This window comes from Lithobates pipiens, unplaced genomic scaffold, assembly GCF_037356315.1.
Source record: "Lithobates pipiens isolate NorthernLeopardFrog02 unplaced genomic scaffold, aLitPip1_a1.2 Scaffold_22, whole genome shotgun sequence".
Taxonomy (NCBI): domain Eukaryota; kingdom Metazoa; phylum Chordata; class Amphibia; order Anura; family Ranidae; genus Lithobates; species Lithobates pipiens.
The window spans coordinates 51,620,976-51,640,679 of NW_027507784.1; the positions used below are offsets into that span (position 1 = coordinate 51,620,976).

The following is a 19,704-nucleotide window of genomic DNA, read 5'->3' on the forward strand; positions in this document are numbered from 1 at the left end:
CAAAATGCACTGCCCCTGTGATCTGCAGTGAGTGTCAATCAATGTTGACAACACCCCAAACTCAGGTCAGAAATGCAGTTTCCAGTTGCAGTGCGTTTCTGTCACGCTTACCTCTAGCGCAGGTGGTCAGGCACTATAGCTAGCTTCTGTGTTATTTATCTATAGCAGCCCCCCTTATCATAAGGCAAGCAGGCTTGGTTGCCCCCAGGTCTTATACACAGTGCTATAGTGCCTGGCTATCACGCCGGGGGTGCAGACTGAGCACAGCAAACAGGTGCTTGCGGTTGGCAGACTGGTCAGTGATATTCAGGGCAGGCTGAGTTCTGAGTGTATTTGATGTCTGATTCAAGGTCGTCAACAAGGAAATCCAAACTAGCAGACAGGGTAGACAAACAGGGAGCTTGGAGCCCGTGTTACAAACAGTGGCAACTAGTGCTCAATATTTTCGGGGGGGGGGGCAAACCATCACCAACCAACTCCCCCCCAAAAAATATTGAGCACCAGCTGCCACTGTTTGTAACATGTGCTCTGGGAATGCGGCGATCCTTACCAGCAGCTATGATGGCGCAAGAGTGCTACACACTCCTGACAGTTTCCAAAAGCAGTGCATACACTACTTTGATGCAAAGCGGTGCGATTTGAGCTAATTCAAAATGAATGAGCTCAAATCGCACCACACTGAATCACATGTGAGATTTTCTAAAACTTCCTGTTGCTTTTCTGGGACAGGAAGTAAAGGGAAATCTCTCCAACATGACACAGATAGGAAAAAAATTAACCCTTCCTTACGCTATGCATTTTTTTTCATACATATTCCTGAAAAAGAGTATAGCTCTTTGGTAATCAACTTATAGTAATTACACCTTATAATATTGTATCACAATCATGTGAAGTCCAGTCTGAACAGGAGAGCCACCGCCCGCCCATCATTTTGCTATATGCCGGGAGGGATGTGGTTAAAAGCAGCTATTGTTTTGTAAAAATATCAGTGTCATCATCACTGTGCTGTATATAACCTGTGCTGAGAGGAGAGATGGGAGGGACCCAGCAGCTCCACCCACTACAGGTTTTCTGAAGAAAACAACGGGAAGGGGCGGAGAAAAGACCCGTCAGTGGCAAATGGATAGAGGACAGCAGTGACTGGTCTCCATTACAGGAAGTTTCTGCACAGAGACAAAAGGAAGACGTTGTTTGTGCTTGATTACCACACAATTCTAGAAGAAATAGCCAAAATCAAAATACACATGGCTCTTTTACTTAAACAAAATATGTTTTGCATGGAGTTCAAATTTAATGTTCAACTTTTGTTGATTATAATGTAACTTGTTTTACCCAAAAACACCGGAGCTCCAAATGTCACTTTTTGTTTTGTCTGTTATTATGAAGCTTTGAGTGACCGGCTACTAAAATGTCAAAGTCACATCAATAAAAATGACTTTTAGGTAAACCACATTAATAACTCAAAATAAGCATTTGAAACGAACTGTAGTTTTCCTGTCAACTGCACAGTAGTAGAAGATCAGAATAAAGTGTGCAGAGGGCTTAGGTCTTCACCCCCTGGGGCCAGTTCTTTGCAATTCCAACACTTACTTTTAGCTTAAAGATATAAAGCAATTTTCACATGAGATTACTTGAATCTGCAGCTCATTTAAATGTACATAGAGAAGGAAAGGTCTGCATCAATTTTCAAATACTCCACTGTGAATTATACATCAGAAATATCACTCTCCTTTTGCAGTGAAATAAAACAAATTGAGCTTCTGCAAGAGAAGAATGAAAATGGGAACATATCACGTATAATCATGCTGGCTTCACTAGGACTATTATTTTACAGTGATCTGAATTTCGGATAGCACATGACAAAACTGTTTCTCTGTATAAGCTATATATAAAACCGGAGAGGTAATTGCTTTTGGACCATTAAAAAAAAGAAAATGTATTTAAGCTAGGACATGGAAAAACACATTCCATAGTCGAATGTTAAAATGGAAGTACTGATCAGAATAGAGTATATGCCAGGTACATGATATGGCAGTCATTCTCAAACAGTTTCATGGAACCCTAGGGTTCCTCCAGAGGCTACTATGGGTTCCTAGGTCTGTGGGTTATTGACCTCCCATCTAATGATAGTTTCATAGTTCTAGGTCTATTACCACTTGGCAGAGCAAGTAGCACAACACCAGTTATCTTTTTTGCTGACTGTAGGGGTTGCATTCTAACTCCTACGGTAAGGGGGCATTCTTCCCACTGAACACCATTGTAAGGGGCATTTTCCTGTTTAGCTTGGATGGACTGTTCCTAGCAGGGGTTCCTGAGGACAGAGTATTTCAAGGTTTCCTCTGAAGTGAAAATGTTAAGAAAGGCTATAATAGTGACTATTGATGGTAAAGAGGCTCTCTTATGTGCTTTGTGCTGACATTCTTTAACCCTTTAAGACCTTCAAAATGTAGGTCAGTGTTTAGACATCCCTATTTCACAGAAGTTGATTGTTTCATCAACAACTGTTGGACATGTTAGAAAACTTTTGTTGATCAATGGCCTGCAGCCAATTGGCTAGTCCTGCTATCAGAATACATTGTCCCGGTAGAGGGTATTCCTCCATCCACCTCGCTTGTGTGAATGGAGGAATCAGTTTTTTTCTTTCAGTCTTCTGACTGATCACAGAACTACCCATGTATGACCAGCTTTAGCTATGGGGTCAGCACAGCAATATTGCATTGTTATGCTTTTTGTATGGCAGTCGGGTTCAAAAACCGGATTGACATTTTACATTATACTCTCAACACACCTGATAGGTGAATACAGACACTCTGGCCAACTAGAATAAAACTTCACTTCAAAATGCTGAAAAAAAAAAAAGGGGGGGGGGGCGGTAACCCTGCTAGTGCCAGCTTTCTCTGGTCTAAATGTAGATGTGTTGTGTTTATGCAAAGAAAGTTCTTCTAATGCATAAAGGAAGATGACACAATTATAGGACAAGGTGTTGGTTTTAGGCAAAAGCAGACAGGATGGTGTTTAGTTGGCTTTATTCATAGAAGCGTTGGGCCCGCTCAGGGTTCTTTCTTGGCTGAAGCTGCTGCCCTCCACTTCTGTCTCTTGTTTTAGATTTGTCTTATGTGACAGCTTGGTGAGGTTATTTGTGCTTGTTCTGTTTGCTGGCTATTGCTGACTGCATTCCCGTTGGTACATGACAACAAACATTTGCCTATTTTGGCATCCTTTGAATTGCTTTGAATCCAAATATTTGAAAAACAAAAATACAGTATATATCCTGCTGGCAAGGATATTGATAATTAAATATAATTAAATGTGTGTCTCTGTAAATAACATTTCAGCCACAATACAAATACACAACCAAAAGTATTGGGACGTCAAGCAAAGCAAGTTTCACTGTCCTGCACAAAGTCCTGACCTCAACCCAATAGAACTCCTTTGGGATTAATTAGAGTGGAGACTGCAAGCCAGGACTTCTCGTCCACAGCAGTGCCTGACCTCACAAATGCGCTTCTGGAAGAATGGTCAAAAATTCCCATAGACACTCCTAAACCTTGTAGACAGCCTTCCCAGAAGAGTTGAAGTGGTTATAGCTGCAAAGCGTGGGCCAACTCAATATTGAATCCTACGGACAGAGACTGGGATGCCATTAAAGTTCATGTGCATGTAAAGGCAGGAAAATATACACTATTATACAGTTGTGCTCATACGTTTACATACCCCGGCAGAATTTATGATTTCTTGGCCATTTTTCAGAGAATATTAATGATAACACAAATTTTTTTCTTTCACTCATGGTTAGTGTTTGGCTGAAGCCATATATTATCAATCAACTGTGTTTACTCTTTTTAAATCATAATCACAACAGAAACTACCCAAATGACCCTGATCAAAAGCTTACATACCTCAGTTCTTAATAACATATATTGCCCTCTTTAACATCAATGGCAGCTTTAAGTCTTTTGTGGTATTTCTGGATGAGGCTCTTTATCTTCTTAGATGGTAAAGCTGCCCATTCCTCTTGGCAAAAGCCTCCAGTTCCTGTAAATTCTTGGGCTGTCTTGCATAAACTGCACATTTGAGATCTCCCCAGAGTGGCTCAATGATATTGAGGTCAGGAGACTGAGATGGCCACTTCAGAAACTTCAATTTATTCTGCTGTAGTCAATGACAGGTCAACTTGGCCTTGCATTTTGGATTATTGTCATATTGGAATGTCCAAGTACGTCCCATGCGCAGCTTCCTGGCTGATGAATACAAATGCTCCTCCAGTAGTTTGTGATACTGTATTCATCTTGCCATCAATTTTGACCAAATTTTCTATGCCTTTGTAGCTCACACATCCCCAAAATATTAGCAATCCACCTCCGTGTTTCATAGTAGGAACGGTGTATCTTTCATCATAGCCCTTATTGACTCCTCTACAAATGAGAAAAAAATAGTATCCCCCTTTGTTGGGACTTTGTAGGGAACAACCACACGCGTATATTAACTAATATATTTATTGTTTATACATAAAATTGTTCGCTCATTCAAACATGAAATTATCATTAAAAGGACATACCAAAAAACACATATTTCAAAAACAGAAAAGAAAAGAAAAAGAAAAGACAGAGAACATGACAGGCTTTTCATGCAGGCGTTTCCTGCGTAGTCTCTTTTTTCTACCCTTCTGCCGCTCTGTGCTGCTTCTGGTCCCTGGGCCCTCTCTTTCCAGGATCTTTCCAATGCGTGTCAGGACCCTTCAGGGTAAGACCGCACTATATTAAGATTCCGCTCAACTCAACTCATTACATAGTTTGCATGACGTATTAAAAAATACTCTCCGATACAAAATAGTGGTTCAAGCACCTTCGTCAGGGATATTGGAAAGAGTATGTGCAGTCATAAATGTATCTTACATGCAAAATGTTCTACTATGCAACTTGAAAGAATGAAGCACTACCAACGGTGGTGTCGACAGATGCTCACCAAGAACATCCAATGTCGTAAGATGGTTTCCAAAAAGGAAAGCTTGTTAATTTAGTTTGCCTGGTGATCACAGGGAATCATATGTAATGAAAACATTGCAGACTACAATATCTATAGATTGAGGAGTGAAGCTATCCAAAGCCTCAATATGGCTTCTTATCCTCTTATCCATGTATAGCATACTCTATTGCCACATACACACGGCCGGTTTTCCCATCTGAATAAACTCTGAAGGTTTTTTCGACGGTGTCTTGCGCACACATGATCACACCAAAGTCCGATGGTCAAGAACGCAGTAACGTACAACACATACGACGGGACTAGAAAAAGGAAGTTCAGTAGCCAATAGTCTCCGTCTCGTACTTGCTGCAGAGCATGCGTCGTTTTTGGTCCGTCAGAACAGCATACAGACAAGGGGTTTTCCTGATAGGAATTAGTTCTGTTGTAAATATTTAAAACATGTTCTATTTCTAGGTCCATCAGAATTTTCAAACAAAAAAAAGTCAGATGAGGCATACCCACGATCGGAATATATACGATCAAAAACTTCCGTCTGACTTTTTATGTCGGACATTCTGCTCGTGTAAACATGACATTTTCCACTTCTTGATTAGAGTTTGAACACTGCTGATTGGCATTCTCAAGTCCTTGGATACCTTTTTATATCCCTTTCCTGTTTCATACAGTTCAACTACCTTTTCCTGCAGATCCTTTAACAATTCTTTTGCTTTCCCCATTACTCAAAATCCAGAAACGTCAGTGCATCACTGGATGAAACTCTATGACCCTTTATACACACAAACTAATTACAAAAAAACAGCTCACAGGTGAGGATGGTTACCTTTAATAGCCATTCAAACCCCTTTGTGTCAACTTGTGGGCATGTTATCAAGCCAAAAGCACCAGGGTATGTAAACTTTTGATCAGGGTCATTTGGGTAGTTTCTGTTGTGATTATGATTTAAAAAGAGTAAACACAGTTGAATGATAATAAATGGTTTCAGCCAAACACTAACCATGAGTGAAAGAAAGGTTTTTTGTGTTATTCATATTCTCTGAAAAATGGCCAAGGAATCATAAATTCTGCCAGAGTATGTAAACTTATGAGCACAACTGTATATACAGGACTTGAGTCCCCCTGATTAGAATAGTCCCATTGCTGTTAATGGGCCGCGACTTGTCATGTGACTTAGAAATCTCAAGTTGCAGTGTAAACAGGGGCTTACAGGTCAGAACCTTTGTATGATGCATTCTGTGGGGAAGCCTAGCAACAATATTTTAACCAATAGCAATTTATAACATAGGAAGAGGGTGGGTATATAACCAAGCAACTTGTCCTAAGAATCAATATATACAAATTGTTTAGAACAATGTTTCCCAACCTTTTTTCAGTCAAGGCACCATTTAAAACTCTGCACAATCTCGAGGCACACCATTATAAAATGTAAGAAACTAAATTAATAGTTTTTCATATTGCAGCAGCATGGGAAACCCAACATTAGAAGTACTTTATACTTCCAAAGCAAATACACCTTTGAACACTGAAGCTGACTAGTATTCCAGTGTTTCTTAGCTCTCATTCAGCTAATGTGACCCCAGTGCTAACAGAGAAGGGTGGGAGAGAGGCAACCAAGGATGTTGTGCAGCTGCCCGATGTCCTCTTTATCAACTGATGACATCATTGGTTTTTACGACCCCGGTGGCTAGAAGATTGTAACAGTGCACCATTTAAAATCTGTGTCTTTGTGTATTTAAAAGAGAGGCTTGATCCACCTGCTGGTTTGTTTACAATTTTTAGGTCATTTTAGACATTTTGCCAAGGCGCCCTAGTTGAAAAAAGGCTGATTTAGAATAATCAAACTTTTCGGATCTACTACAACCCAAGGTGTATACAATTTTTTTTTTTTAAATGAAATAAAAAAAAATCATTATACAGTTAAAAACGTTATAGCATGCATAGCTCCCAACTGTCCGTGATTTCAAGGGACTGCCCCGATTTGGAACAAGATCCCCCTGTCCCTCTTTCCTCCTCATTTGTCCCTCATTTTGGTCTGATATATATAGTTGTATATAAAATGCACATTTTATCTTTCAAAAAGTGTTTCCCAGAGCTAAACCTTTTATCCAATTTCTAAATTGCTGCATTTGTAAACTTCAAAAGCGAGTATAAAAGAATAGTATTGGTGTAGCACTGAGCCCCGAAGGAGATGCTGGTTTTTGTTGGGCTTACCGTTACCTCACCTGCTCACTGTGTCCATCTTAGGGGTGCCTTTGTAGAGTGGATCAAAGAATATTAGCTCTGACACTTAGTCCTTTTTCTGGGTGTTTTTTTAACAAAAACACACACACACTTTTGCAATAGAGGGGTAGAGGATAAAGGGAATTCAGGTACCTTTGTAGTTTTGCGGGTTAAAGGTATTTCCTTGGTCCAGAGAAAAAACGATCCCCACAAGCTGGATCTAGCAATCACCGGATAGGCCTCTCTCACTGACCTAGCAGCCGGTGAGATGCTCGAACAAAGTCTCTGCCACAGACTTGATAAGTTTAGCGATCTTGTTATGCAATCCTCTGCCACAGGCAGGCACAATAAGCTTCTGGTTGCAAAATTAAAGAGTTTCCCCCACAGTACCTGATTCTTTCAGCCGACCCGGTGATACTGTGTGGTAGACAACCCAGGATGCATCCTCCAACTGAGTCTCCAGGCTTCTCCATGAGGCACCAGCCTTATTGCTTGGTCCTCCTCAGAAAATCCTCCAGTTGCCTGGCTTCTCCCCGCAGGCAAGACAGCATAGGATCATCTCTGGATCAGTAGGCCCCAGAGCCTCTGAGCCTACTTTTCAGTTGTGGAGCTTCAGGCCAGCCAGCCCCGAGACATTGAATAAGGCAGCACACACCTCAGGCCAGGAGGGCCATGAGGTCGGGAAAAACAAACCCCAGAAAATGGCGTCGGTACCTTAAGTACCCTTACCCAGAATGCACAGCGAGTAGACCACTCCCACCGGGCTGTTTCTGAGTAAAAGGGGTACCCAGTACATTTAGCTTGTTGCATTTCCAACACTTACCGGTGGTGACAGCGACACCCATGGTCAAGTGGAAATTAGCACAACCCAGCCATACTGGTACAGAAGCCAGAACTTTAGCATAATTAGTCTGAACCAAACTGCAGTTTCAGACAAACTTAAATTTACAAAAATACTAGCTTCGGTATTAAAAATACCAGCGCTACATTGGTAAAAAAAATAAAATAAATCACTTGTGGGCTTAACTCATCTTTTTTTTGTATAATTCTCCTTTAAGGGGGTGTGACAGAGGGTGTGCCCTCTGCCTACATATTTTTCCGAACAGGTGTCCCCCGTTTCCATCCCAAAAAGTTGGGAGGTATGTAGCATGTATTAACCGGAATACCAAATCTCACGCTGCTCTACCCCCTTATACTCTCAATATATACTATATACAGTGCCTTGCAAAAGTATTCATCCCCTTGCCATTTTTCGTGTTTTGTTGCCTCACAACCTGGAATTAACATGGATTGTTTGATGATTTGCATAATTTAATTTACAGAAGATGCCCACAACTTTGAAGATTTAACTATTCACCACCACAAATACTTTGTAGAGCCACTGTTTGTGCCTATCACAGCTCCAAGTCGCTTTGCATACGTTTCTATGAGCTTGCCACATCTTACCACTGGGATTTTTGCCCATTCCTCCTTGCAAGACTGCTCCAGCTCCTTCAAATTGGATTATTTGCGCTTGTGAACGGCAATCTTTATGTCTGACCGCAGATTTTCTATTGGATCGAGGTCTGGGCTTTCACTAAGCCATTCCAACATATTTATATGTTTCCCCTTAAACCACTCAAGTGTTGCTTTAGAAGTGTGTTTGGTGTCATTGTGCTTCTGGAAGGTGAACCTCCACCCTAGCCTCAAATCACACACAGGGTGATACAGATTTTGCTCAAGAATATCCATGTATTTAGCACCACCCATCTTTCCCTCAACTCTGACCAGTTTCCCAGTACCAACTGCTAAAAAAATGTCCCTACAGCATGATGCTGCCACCACCATTCTTCACTGTGGGGATGTTCTTTGGGTGATGTGATGTATTGGGTTTGCACCAGGCATAGCGTTTTCTTTGGCCAAAAAGTACAATTTTAGTCTCATTAGACCAGAGCACCTTCCTCCATACATTTTGGGAGTCTCCCACATGCCTTTTCGCAAACTCAAAACATGCTATTTTGCTTTTTGCTGAAAATAATGGCTTTCTTCTGGCCACGCTGCCATAAAGCCTAACTCTACGGAGCATACTGCTTATTGTCGTCCTATGTACAGATACTCCAGTCTCTGCTGTGGAACGCAGCAGCTCCTCCTGGGTTACCTTAGGTCTCTGTGCTGCCTCTGATTAATGCCCTCCTTGTCCGGTCCGTGAGTTTTGGCGTGCGGCCGTCTCTTGGCAGGTTTGCTGTTGTTCCTTGTTCTTTCCATTTGGTTATGATAGATTTGATGGTGCTCCTAGGGATCATCAACAATTTGGATTTTTTTTATAATGTAACCCTGCTTATACTTCTCAACAACATTGTCCCTTACTTGTTTGGAGAGTTCCTGGATCTTCATTGCAGTGTTTGGTTAGTGGTGCCTCTTGCTTAGATGTTGCAGCTCCTGGGGCCTTTCAAAAAGGTGTGTATATGTAAGGACAGATCATGTGACACTTAGATTGCACACAGGTGGGCATCATTTCACTAATTATGTGACTTCTGAAGGTAATTGGTTGCACCAGAGCTTTTTATGGACTTCATAACAAAGGGGGTGAATACATACGTACATGCCAATTATCTGTTTTTCTAATTTCACTTCATCAACTTAGACTATTGTGTTCTGATCCTTCACATATAATTCAGATTAAAAAAAAAAACATTGAACTAAAGGCTGTAATGTAACAAAATAGGTAAACAACCAAGGGGGTGAATACTTTTGCAAGGCACCGTACATCAAATCAATCACTTGTGATATTTTATCAACTTATTTGATATAGTGTTGCCCAGTATGTGTCAATGGAGTATCCAAGGGAAGAACCTGTAAATCTCTATGCATTTTACAGGCTTTGACCCGCTTTTTCAGAAGAGAGGGAGATGCAATATTTCTACGAAAAATGATGAAAGCAAAAACCATAAATAGTACATTGTAATTATGATGTATTATAAAACAACAAAGGTCCTTCAAATAAGTGGGATGGAAATAATTGCTACAAAACACATGCGGAAGTCTGCAGATATGAAAAATCCTGCACACTTTGGATGTTCTAGGGAGCAAGCACAGGGGTGCTCTAGGGAGAAGAGGCAGAGAGAGCACAATGGATTACAAGTGATAAATACAAGAAATTATATATATATATATATATATATATATATATATATATATATATATATATATATAGCCAATATTTTAATACCCATAGTCTCCCCCTTAGTGGTTGCCATTAGGGGTATTAGCTTTGGCTCCATAATTTTTAGAATTCACCCAATGATATTAGAGTCACACTAACTAATTTAATGATTGCTAAGCTTCAGAAATGTTCTAACATTTATTTTTACCTTTCTGTTTCCAGGCAAAGTGTTTGGATTCCGGTTACCATCGTTAAGACTTCTGAACTACAGGAAACAGTCATTACCGCAGGAAGACCCTGATGCCGTCATAGTGGACTCAAAACACAGCGATGACTCTATGGCCATGAAGCACTTTAAATCCCCCACTAAGGAAAGTTGCAGCCCTTCTGAAGCAGATGATACAAAAGCACTAATAGACTCTAATAAATGTTCTCCTCTGGTGAATATAACTGGACCTCTAGACCATTCTTCACCCAAACGGCAATGGGACCAGCTATTTCCAGACATGCTGCATGCAGGTTCACACTTGTCTCATGCACGGTCAAAAGAAAGTATTTGTAGCATGAGACGAGCATCTTCAGTTCATGATATTGAAGGATTTACTATTCATCCCAAAAGCGTTTTTAGAGACCGCCACGCAAGTGAAGGTATGATCACTAAAACTGCATGCTTGAAGTTTTCATTGATAACTTTACTTTCATGATTGATAACTTTAAATTCACCCGAAGTCAGTTCCTGAGCCCTGTCACCTATATCATAATTTTTTCTAGCTATATTCCTTCTGAAATCCCCTGCAGCATGGATTGTTGAAGTTTAATAACGGTCTCTTCCCCTTGGCTGTATTATCCTCTATTGAGCTTTTTTTTTCCAGACAAAAAAAACCTTTCCTGTCGCTTCATATCAGCATATACTTTGGGTTGTGACAGCGCCCCCACAACCTTATAGGATTGAATAGCTTAGAGAGGACCCCACCGCAGTATTCTCCTTTTTTCCTCACCTGGGCTAGATGGCAGGAACCCCACTCTAGTAGTCTCAGGGATATGTTGCCTGGCATTACACGAGCCTTAAACAGGCTTAGTTTATCTGCAGCAGCCTTCATTTTCATTTCTGCACACTGTTTCTTTCTTTTGTGAGTCCTCTGAGCCCTGTAGTCCCACAGCAGCTTGTTACTTTCAGCAAAATGGCACCTGAGCGTTCGGAGACACATGTGCTCATACGCAGGTGGTAGTGGCGCCACCAGAGCTTGTTATGCCAGTCTCCAAGATGTCGCCAATCTCCTCTCCTCGCCGTGCGAGTACGCATGTGCAGACGTGATGTCATCTCTGCCGCAACGTCGGTAGATTTAAAAAGCCGCCACATTCCCCATTCATATACTGTGTGAGGAGAGTGCACACCTACACTCTATTCCCCTCACAATCCTTGCTATTGGCTCCTCCTCTGCCTGCACTTCCCCGTACTGCTCTTCTCCACTAAGGTAAGCAGATCTCTCTTCTGGAGCTATTCTTGGGTACTAACTTACTATATGCATGTGACCTGCTTTCACCATATACTTTCATGTGGAAGTTTTCTATCACTACTCATAGAGGCTGCTGCCTCAGCAGACCATCCACAGCCTAATAGGTAAGGGGACGGATTGGTAAGTAGAGAAGTTATAAAAAGAGAGCCTGCCACTAACGCTGGCTTATTGGACAGCCCTATCAGGTCCAGAAGGTCTTCAAACTCAAGATGTAGAGAACGATCACACAGAAGAAGCTGCTTAGGTCATAGACAAAGCTGCTTAGATTGCAGAAGAAGCCACTCAGTGCCACAGAGGGAGCCGATCAAGTCGCAGAAGAAGCCGCTCAAAATCATCCTCACGACATCGTCACTACTACCATAGGAGATCCTCCTCACACAGGCCATCATTGCCCAGCCATCATTCCCATCCAACAGCAAATTGCTGCTGGGTCTGTGGCGCCATAGTTCTCACAGAAAAATTGGCCTGCCGTATGTGCTTCAGGAAACTACTAGGGAGAGAGAGACGAAAGCCAGGGAAGTGACAGACATAATCAGAGAATCTGTCAAAGAATCAATCAATCTGTAAGTATCAGTTCCTGAAACAGATAAACCTGTACAGAGTACTTTGCAAGCTGCACCCGACACATCAAAGAAGACAGAGGCCTCATCTGACAGCGAAGACTTGGAGGTTTCAGCAAGATTTGACTTTACACTGATAGAACCATTCGTAAAGTCGGTGAAGGAAGCAATCAGTTGGGAGGAGCCTAAAGAAGCTCCACGGAAAATGGAAAAATACTTTCCAAACCTCAAAAGGGACCCAGAAGCCTTTCCGTTCATTGATGAATCAGAAGACCTGATCAAAGAAGAGTGACAAAAACCAGAAAAAAAAACAATAGACTAGCAAAGCTATACACACTTAAAGAACCTAACGTGAATCCGCCTCCAGTGGTAGATGCTGCGTTTGGCCAGGCACGTAACACTACCCATCAAGGATGTAGTAACATTCAGAGATGTGTTAGACTGGAAAATCGATCTTGATTTAAAAAGAGCTTATTTGGCCGCAGGCGGTGATTGTAAACCAACTGTTGCACTAGCAGTGGTAGGGAAGGCCATCTCCAGCTGGACATCCAATATTGAAAAGCTAATTCTAGAAGGGAAAGAACAAGAGAAGGCAATCACAGCCCTTCAGGAACTTAGTCTCGGCGGAGATTTCATTGCGGATGCTTCAGTGGATACAATCATATCTTCCTCAAGAGCGACGTTGGCTTCCGTAATCGCCAGAAGAGCCTTATGGCTTAAGCCCTGGGCAGTGGATTCTGCTTCGAAGACCAACTGGTGTAAAATTTCATACGACGGAACAAACGTTTTTGGGGCAAAACTGGACACAGCCATATCAAGTTACTGGTGGAAAATCAGGGCTTATCCCCTCAGACAAGAGATCAAAATAACAAAAACCAACTCCATTCAGACGTAACATTCCAGAAAGATATAGGGAGGCAAAGTCCTATAGACCCGGGAAGGAGTATAGAAGAAACTGGAGGAACCCCCAGACATCCTTCTTAAAGTTCCAAAAACCAAAACCTTCCACTACAGGAGACCAACAGAAGTCTTTTTCAAGGTGCGCCTGTCCAGCCGGCTTTGGTAGAAGCCAGGCTCAAGAAATTCATGCAGGTTTGGGAGGAAAGCATAAAAGATCCTTGGGCGGTGGCCACTGTCCAATTTGGTCACAGGTGGAAATTCAAAAATTGAATTCCGAGGGACCAGTTTCATGCAACCAGGTTACCAGCATTGCGAGAAAAGAGAATGATATCAGTAAAATACATCCAGGATCTACTTCAGAAACAGGCAATAGTGGAAGTACCATTGTTCCAGAGAGGGAAAGGCTTCTACTCTCCACTATTTTCGGTAAAGAAAAAAAGAGGGGACTTGCATCCGGTATTAGACCTAAAAAATCTCAACAAGAGAATTCTGGTAGAAGCATTCAAGATGGAAAGTTTACAGTCAATCCTTTGTGTGATAAATCTAGGAGACTGGATGCTATCAATAGATTTGTCAGATGCATATCTTCACATCCCCATACAAGTTATGTTTTAGAAGTTTCTTCAGTTTACGGTAAACCATCAGCATTTTCAGTTCCAAAGTCTTCCATTCGGATTTCCCACCACCCCAAGAACATTCATGAAAGTCCTGTTACTGGTGATAGCCTTTCTAAGGGACAGGGATCTAAGCGCCCATCACTTCCTGGACGACATCCTCCTACTATCAGACAGCCAGAAATCCCTTATTCATCATCGTAAGACGCTGATTTCCACTCTGCAGAGTTTTGTTTTGCTGATAATTTGGAGAAAGAGCAATCTCCAACCCACACAAAGAATGATCTTTCTGGGAGCAGAGTTGGACACCCAGTTGAACACATTAGAACTTCCTCAATAGAAAATAGCCCCTTTAATCCAAAAATACCAGGCGGTTCAGGGCCATTGGCCATTCAAGACTCAGGATGTTGTATCAAACATACTAGAGATGAGAGCAGCCATTCAAGCCCTCTTAGCTTTCAACCCCTTCCTGAGATGGAAAGGGGTGTTATTACGTATGGACAACAAAGTGGCAGTAGCCTACATCAACAGACGGGGGGCACCAGAAGTTGTTCCCTGATGGAGGAAGATCGTCTATCCTCTAATGGGCACAATTTAATCTAACAGACCTGAGGGCAGTGTATGTTCCAGGAGTGCAGAATAAACTAGCCAACGACCTAAGCAGAAACTTCCTATCCAACAACGAGTGGTCGCTGAGCTGTCAATCCTTCTCCCTCATAACTCAGACCTGGGGTATGCAGGGCTTACAGGTGCTGCACTGGAACAGCGTCTGTTTGTCCCAGCACCATTTGCATGTTGCAATCGCTGGCTGTCATTGACTTCACATTTGGATGTTGGATGCCGTGACGGAGGGGTGGATAGATAGTATAATTTATATATATAAATTATTATTTTTTTTCACACACATGATGTTATATATATTTCTTTTTCTTTTTTCAGTAACACAAAAAAAAATGAAATATGCCCTCCTAAATCGATCCACAGTTCCCAACAATATTATTTTAAATCAGTGGTCCCTTGCTTGCCTTTATCTGGCACTTGGGGCATTATTCCTCTCATGGACACCAATAATGGGGCACTATTCCTGCCAATGAAACCAATGATGGGGCAGTATTCCTCCCACTGGCACTAATGATGGGACATTATTCCTCCCACTGACACCAATAATGGGCACTATTCTTGTCACTGACACCAATGACCGGGCACTATTGCTATCACTGACACCAATGAATGGAGGATTCTTCCTTCTACGGACACCAATAAAAGGGCACTCTTCCTCCCACTGACACCAACAGTGGGACACTATTCCTCACAATGACACCAATGATGGGGCACTATGCCTCCCACTAACTGGATAAGGACATTTCTACTCCTACTGGCCAAAGTCCCGCCCTTCTAAAGTCGGAAGGATGATAAATTGTCCCTTTGTTTAGAAAGTTTGGAGACCCCAGTTTTAAATGATCTGGGTGACATTTGCATTTTTGCATTTAATGCACAAGCATCAAATTGACACCATCTCATTTTGATTTTTAAAAATCACACACCTGTGAAAAATTCGCTGTCGTGCTAATTTTTGCACTTGCCAGCCCGGATCTAATTTTAATGTTATGCTACCAATTTACACAATTTTTTTCAACTGTGTGTGTAACATTTGTGGCAATGTAGCACCAACAGAGGAATAAAGCTCTGCTGTATTAAAGCCTAAATGTTCACTTTGAGCTTTACCATTTTACTTTGATAGAGAACAATTGCACATATGTGACATCATTTTAATCAACATATTTTGAAGCTTAAGTTTTGAGGTAAATATCTAGAGCAGTGATGCCGAACCTTGGCATCCCAGATGTTTTGGAGTGCCAAGGTTTTCCCATGAAGCTCATGCAGTGTAGTTGAGCATCATGGGAAATGTAGTTCCAAAACATCTGAGGTGCCAAGGTTCGCCATCACTGATCTAGGGTGTGCAGATTGTATAAATGTTGCAACTGGAAAAAGTACAGGAAAATGCAAGTGGTGCACCGAAATAAATTCTGGTGCCAAAACCAAAAATCCAGGATGCACTTGGCCGAAACCGTAATTGATATAAAAAAAAAATAATAATAATAATTTTTAGATAATTGTAAAATATAATTGTAAATAATTGTAAAATTGTAAAAATAATTGTATTATATTCGATTTTTAAATGAATATCTTGAATTTAAATGAATATTAATTTATTGTCCGCCATTATCGTCACTTTTTGAAAATCCTGCTTGCTGCATTTTTGGCAGATATTTGGTCAGTATATAAAACACACATCAAAAATCCACCTCCCCACTGAAATGCATTGAACATGCAGCAAGAATGGATCAAAAATGTACCCATGTTGTGTTTTTTATGCATTTTTTGAGTCACATGACCTTTGAAAACACACCATAAGCATGGTAAAATTGCGATAAAATCGTAGCAAAATCACTGTGACCATTTTCAGCAACCATTATCAGCACCTTTTTTTTCTTTAAGCACAATGCTGAAAACCCTATATTTGGCAAAATTTCAGCGCAAAATGCATTTTTTCTTTCATTGTTGCTTCCAGAAAATCTAGGGAAAAAAAAAAAAAAAAAAAAAATATATATATATATATATATATATATATATATATATATATAGTACCAAACTAAAGCCTTCTGTCCCCAAAAAATTATACATAATATATTAGGGTAGACTATGAATTTTAAAGGGTAAAAGTTGCAGAACTGAAACATATTCAAAATGAAAAAATCACTCTGGGACTTTAAAGCCTCGTACACACAATCGGATTGTCTGATGGGAAATGTGTGATGTCAGGCTGTTGGCAGAAAATCTGATCGTTTGTACTTTCCATCATACAATTTTTGGCCAAGTTTCCGTGGACAACAGTGTGTTGTTGGATTTTCAGTGCTCACCAAACACAACATTAACAGAAGGCGCCCAAAGGGTGGCGCTAAAGAGATGAAAAAACACGTAGTACTTCACTACATTCGTGTTTGTTGGCCAACAATTGTGTGCTATTTGTATGCAAGACAAGTTTCTGGCCATGCCCTTAAGACAAAAGTCAGATGCTTTGTCTGCAGAAAATCTGATCGTGTGTATGAGGCTTTAGATTAGGGGAGGAAGAGACCACGGGACTGAAGTGGTTGACTGCCCAGTCACAGACAGTTGTCCTGTTTTTTTTGTTTTTTTTTAAATACTGCATTTACATTTACTTGTTTTGCATCCTTTTCTGCATCCCTGTTCTACTAATCTCATTAAGCCAAGTCACTTTCTGTATACATACAGTACATGCGCTCCTTCAGTGGCAGTTGTCTGTCATAGTTTAGAACCAGTTTCCTGACGGTGATACGGTGAAGCATGCCTTAGCAGTGTATGCAGATGTGGATGTTTATACTGTAGTTTCCATTGGTAGAGCATGTAACATGGTGACAATGCAGGAGCCCAGTTAGGAGACACGGAGAGCAAGGTCACCTGATAATGAAAAGTGGCTGAACAAGCACTTTTTTGGTAGAATCCACAGGGAATATTTTAACTAAAGGGTCAGTTCACCTTTGCAAACAAACTGCATATGCAGGTAAGGGGCACCAGTAGATGACCAGGACCTGCCTTCTGATTGGCCGGGAGGAGAATCAGGAAGACAATAGCGAATATTAATCCGCTACTGTCGCACAACTGGGTGAGCTCAGGGTGCAGAGCACCCCTTGTCCATCCTTTTTTGAAGCCAGAGCCTCAGGCTCTAATCAAGTGCTTAAAAAAAAACAAAAAACAAAAAAAAACATTGGAATCAATGCATCCGGCACCCTGCATGTAGATTAGGGGCCAGGAACATGGGTTAGGGGGGCAGCACTCCTGTGCCCCTAATGGATGGGCCGCCACTGATTATCAGTATATATGGTGGTTGATTTTTCAAAGGGGTTTAATAAGTTATGTTCATTGGCTGAAAGTCTTCTGTGAAAGTATTGTGGTTATCAGTCAGTAGTTCTATTAAAACATTCTCTTCACATTCCTTTACATTGTTCTGCTATTCGCACAAAAAATTGTAACTGATAAAGCAGCTGTGAAACCTTGAGACTGATTAATGTATTAACAGCCAATCAGGTTTCACTGTTCAATCAGTAGCCAAACTAAGAATTCTGATTGGTCAACATGACCAACACGTTGAATAAATTGTTTTCATATACATCATTGGAAAGGAAACAGTGTACAAATAAGGACACAAATCTTCACAGGACAGTGTTGGAAGATAAAAGTGCCTGTTGTATGCAGACCCTGTCTTTTATACCTCATGCCCACAGGCGTTTTAAAAAACGAGCTGTAAAGCTAGTACCGACGCCAGGAAAACAGCGGCATTAAAAAATAGATTTTATCCGTGTTTTACATTGGCGTCAATGCATGTTTAGCCATGCTAGCTTTCAGCTGCGTTTCTCTGTCTCTATTCAAAATCAATGGCTCCCTATGGGAGCTGATTGATTAGAATATAAGTCGCACCAGAAGTTGGATCAAGATGATCCGACTTGTGGTGCGATATGTGTGTTGATAATCTTGATGGGGAACCCCACCAAAATTTAGCATGAAGTCCCCCCCCCGATCTATACCAGACCCTTATACGAGCAAGAAGGAAGAGGGGGGGAGCCAGTGCCCCCCTCCGTGACCATGCCAGGCCACATGCCCTCAACATGGGGGGTGGGTGCTTTGGGGCAGCTGGCCTTGTGCCCCCGACCCCAAAGCGCCTTGTCCCCATGTTGATGAGGAAAAGGGCCTCTTCCCGACAACCCTTGCACGGTGGTTGTTGGGGTCTGCGGGCGGGGGCTTTTCTTGATCCGACTTCTGGTGCGACTTCTATTCAAATCAATGGGCTCCCATAGGGAACCATTGATTTTGAATAGAGACAGAAATGCCAGACTAGGCTTAACATTGTGTATACAGCGTTAAGCCTCGTTAAATTGTGTTTAACGCCTTTTACCGCCGTCTGCGTTTTTACAGCTCTAGCACTGGAGCCTCAGAATGCGCTAGTCATGGGGTTTTTTTGGAGCTTAAAAATGCCTATGCCACTTACAGCTCCTAAATGCCTTGGTGGGCATGAGGCCACAGTTTAGAACAGGGGTGTCAAACTCAATTTTATTGCGGGCCGCATCAGCATGATGATTGCCCTCAAAGGGTCTGTTGTATCTGTTTTTTTCTTAGAAAAGATAGGAACAGAGGGGCATCAGACTCAGTGCAGTATTAAAATCAATGATTTAAGAGCAAGACAAATAGCAACTCACAAGATAGATGAGTAAAACGGGCTCAGGTAATTAGGGCTTGTCAGTTCCAGTCCTCTCTGAGCTGTCTGGGTGTTGTAGCAGCCTCAAACACTGGCTGTGTCACTGGATAGAAGCAGGAAGCGGTTGATCTCCGCTGTAACCAGCGTGGAATGCAAGATGGCACCGGGCTGGACGTGACGTCACTATGGAGGATGTGCTGGTGTGCTGACATGTGGATGGTCGGTAATGCGTTTTGAAGCCACAGCTTCTTCTTCTGACGTCTGAAGATGCTGGGGGTCACTGGAGACACAGAGGTCATTGGATTCTCAGGTGTCAATAGAGACACTGGTATCACTGGAGACCCAGAGGTCATTGAAAACACTGGGATCACTAGAGACACAGAGGTCACTGGAGACACTGGGATTACTGGAGACACAAAGGTCACTAGAGACACTGAGATCACTGAAAACGGAGGCACAGAGGTCACTGAAGACACTAGGGTCACTGGAAATACAG

At 41.7% G+C, this 19,704-nt stretch overlaps 1 protein-coding gene across 1 annotated transcript in view; it reads left to right on the plus strand.

Annotated features, from left to right (window-relative positions):
• KCNH7 (potassium voltage-gated channel subfamily H member 7) overlaps window positions 1–19,704 on the plus strand; it is a 685,804-nt gene that overhangs the window by 374,710 nt on the left and 291,390 nt on the right. The window contains exon 4 of the mRNA XM_077447576.1: window positions 10,568–10,993. Within this exon, the coding sequence (XP_077303702.1) occupies window positions 10,568–10,993 (426 nt within the window). The remainder of the gene's footprint in view (window positions 1–10,567; window positions 10,994–19,704) is intronic.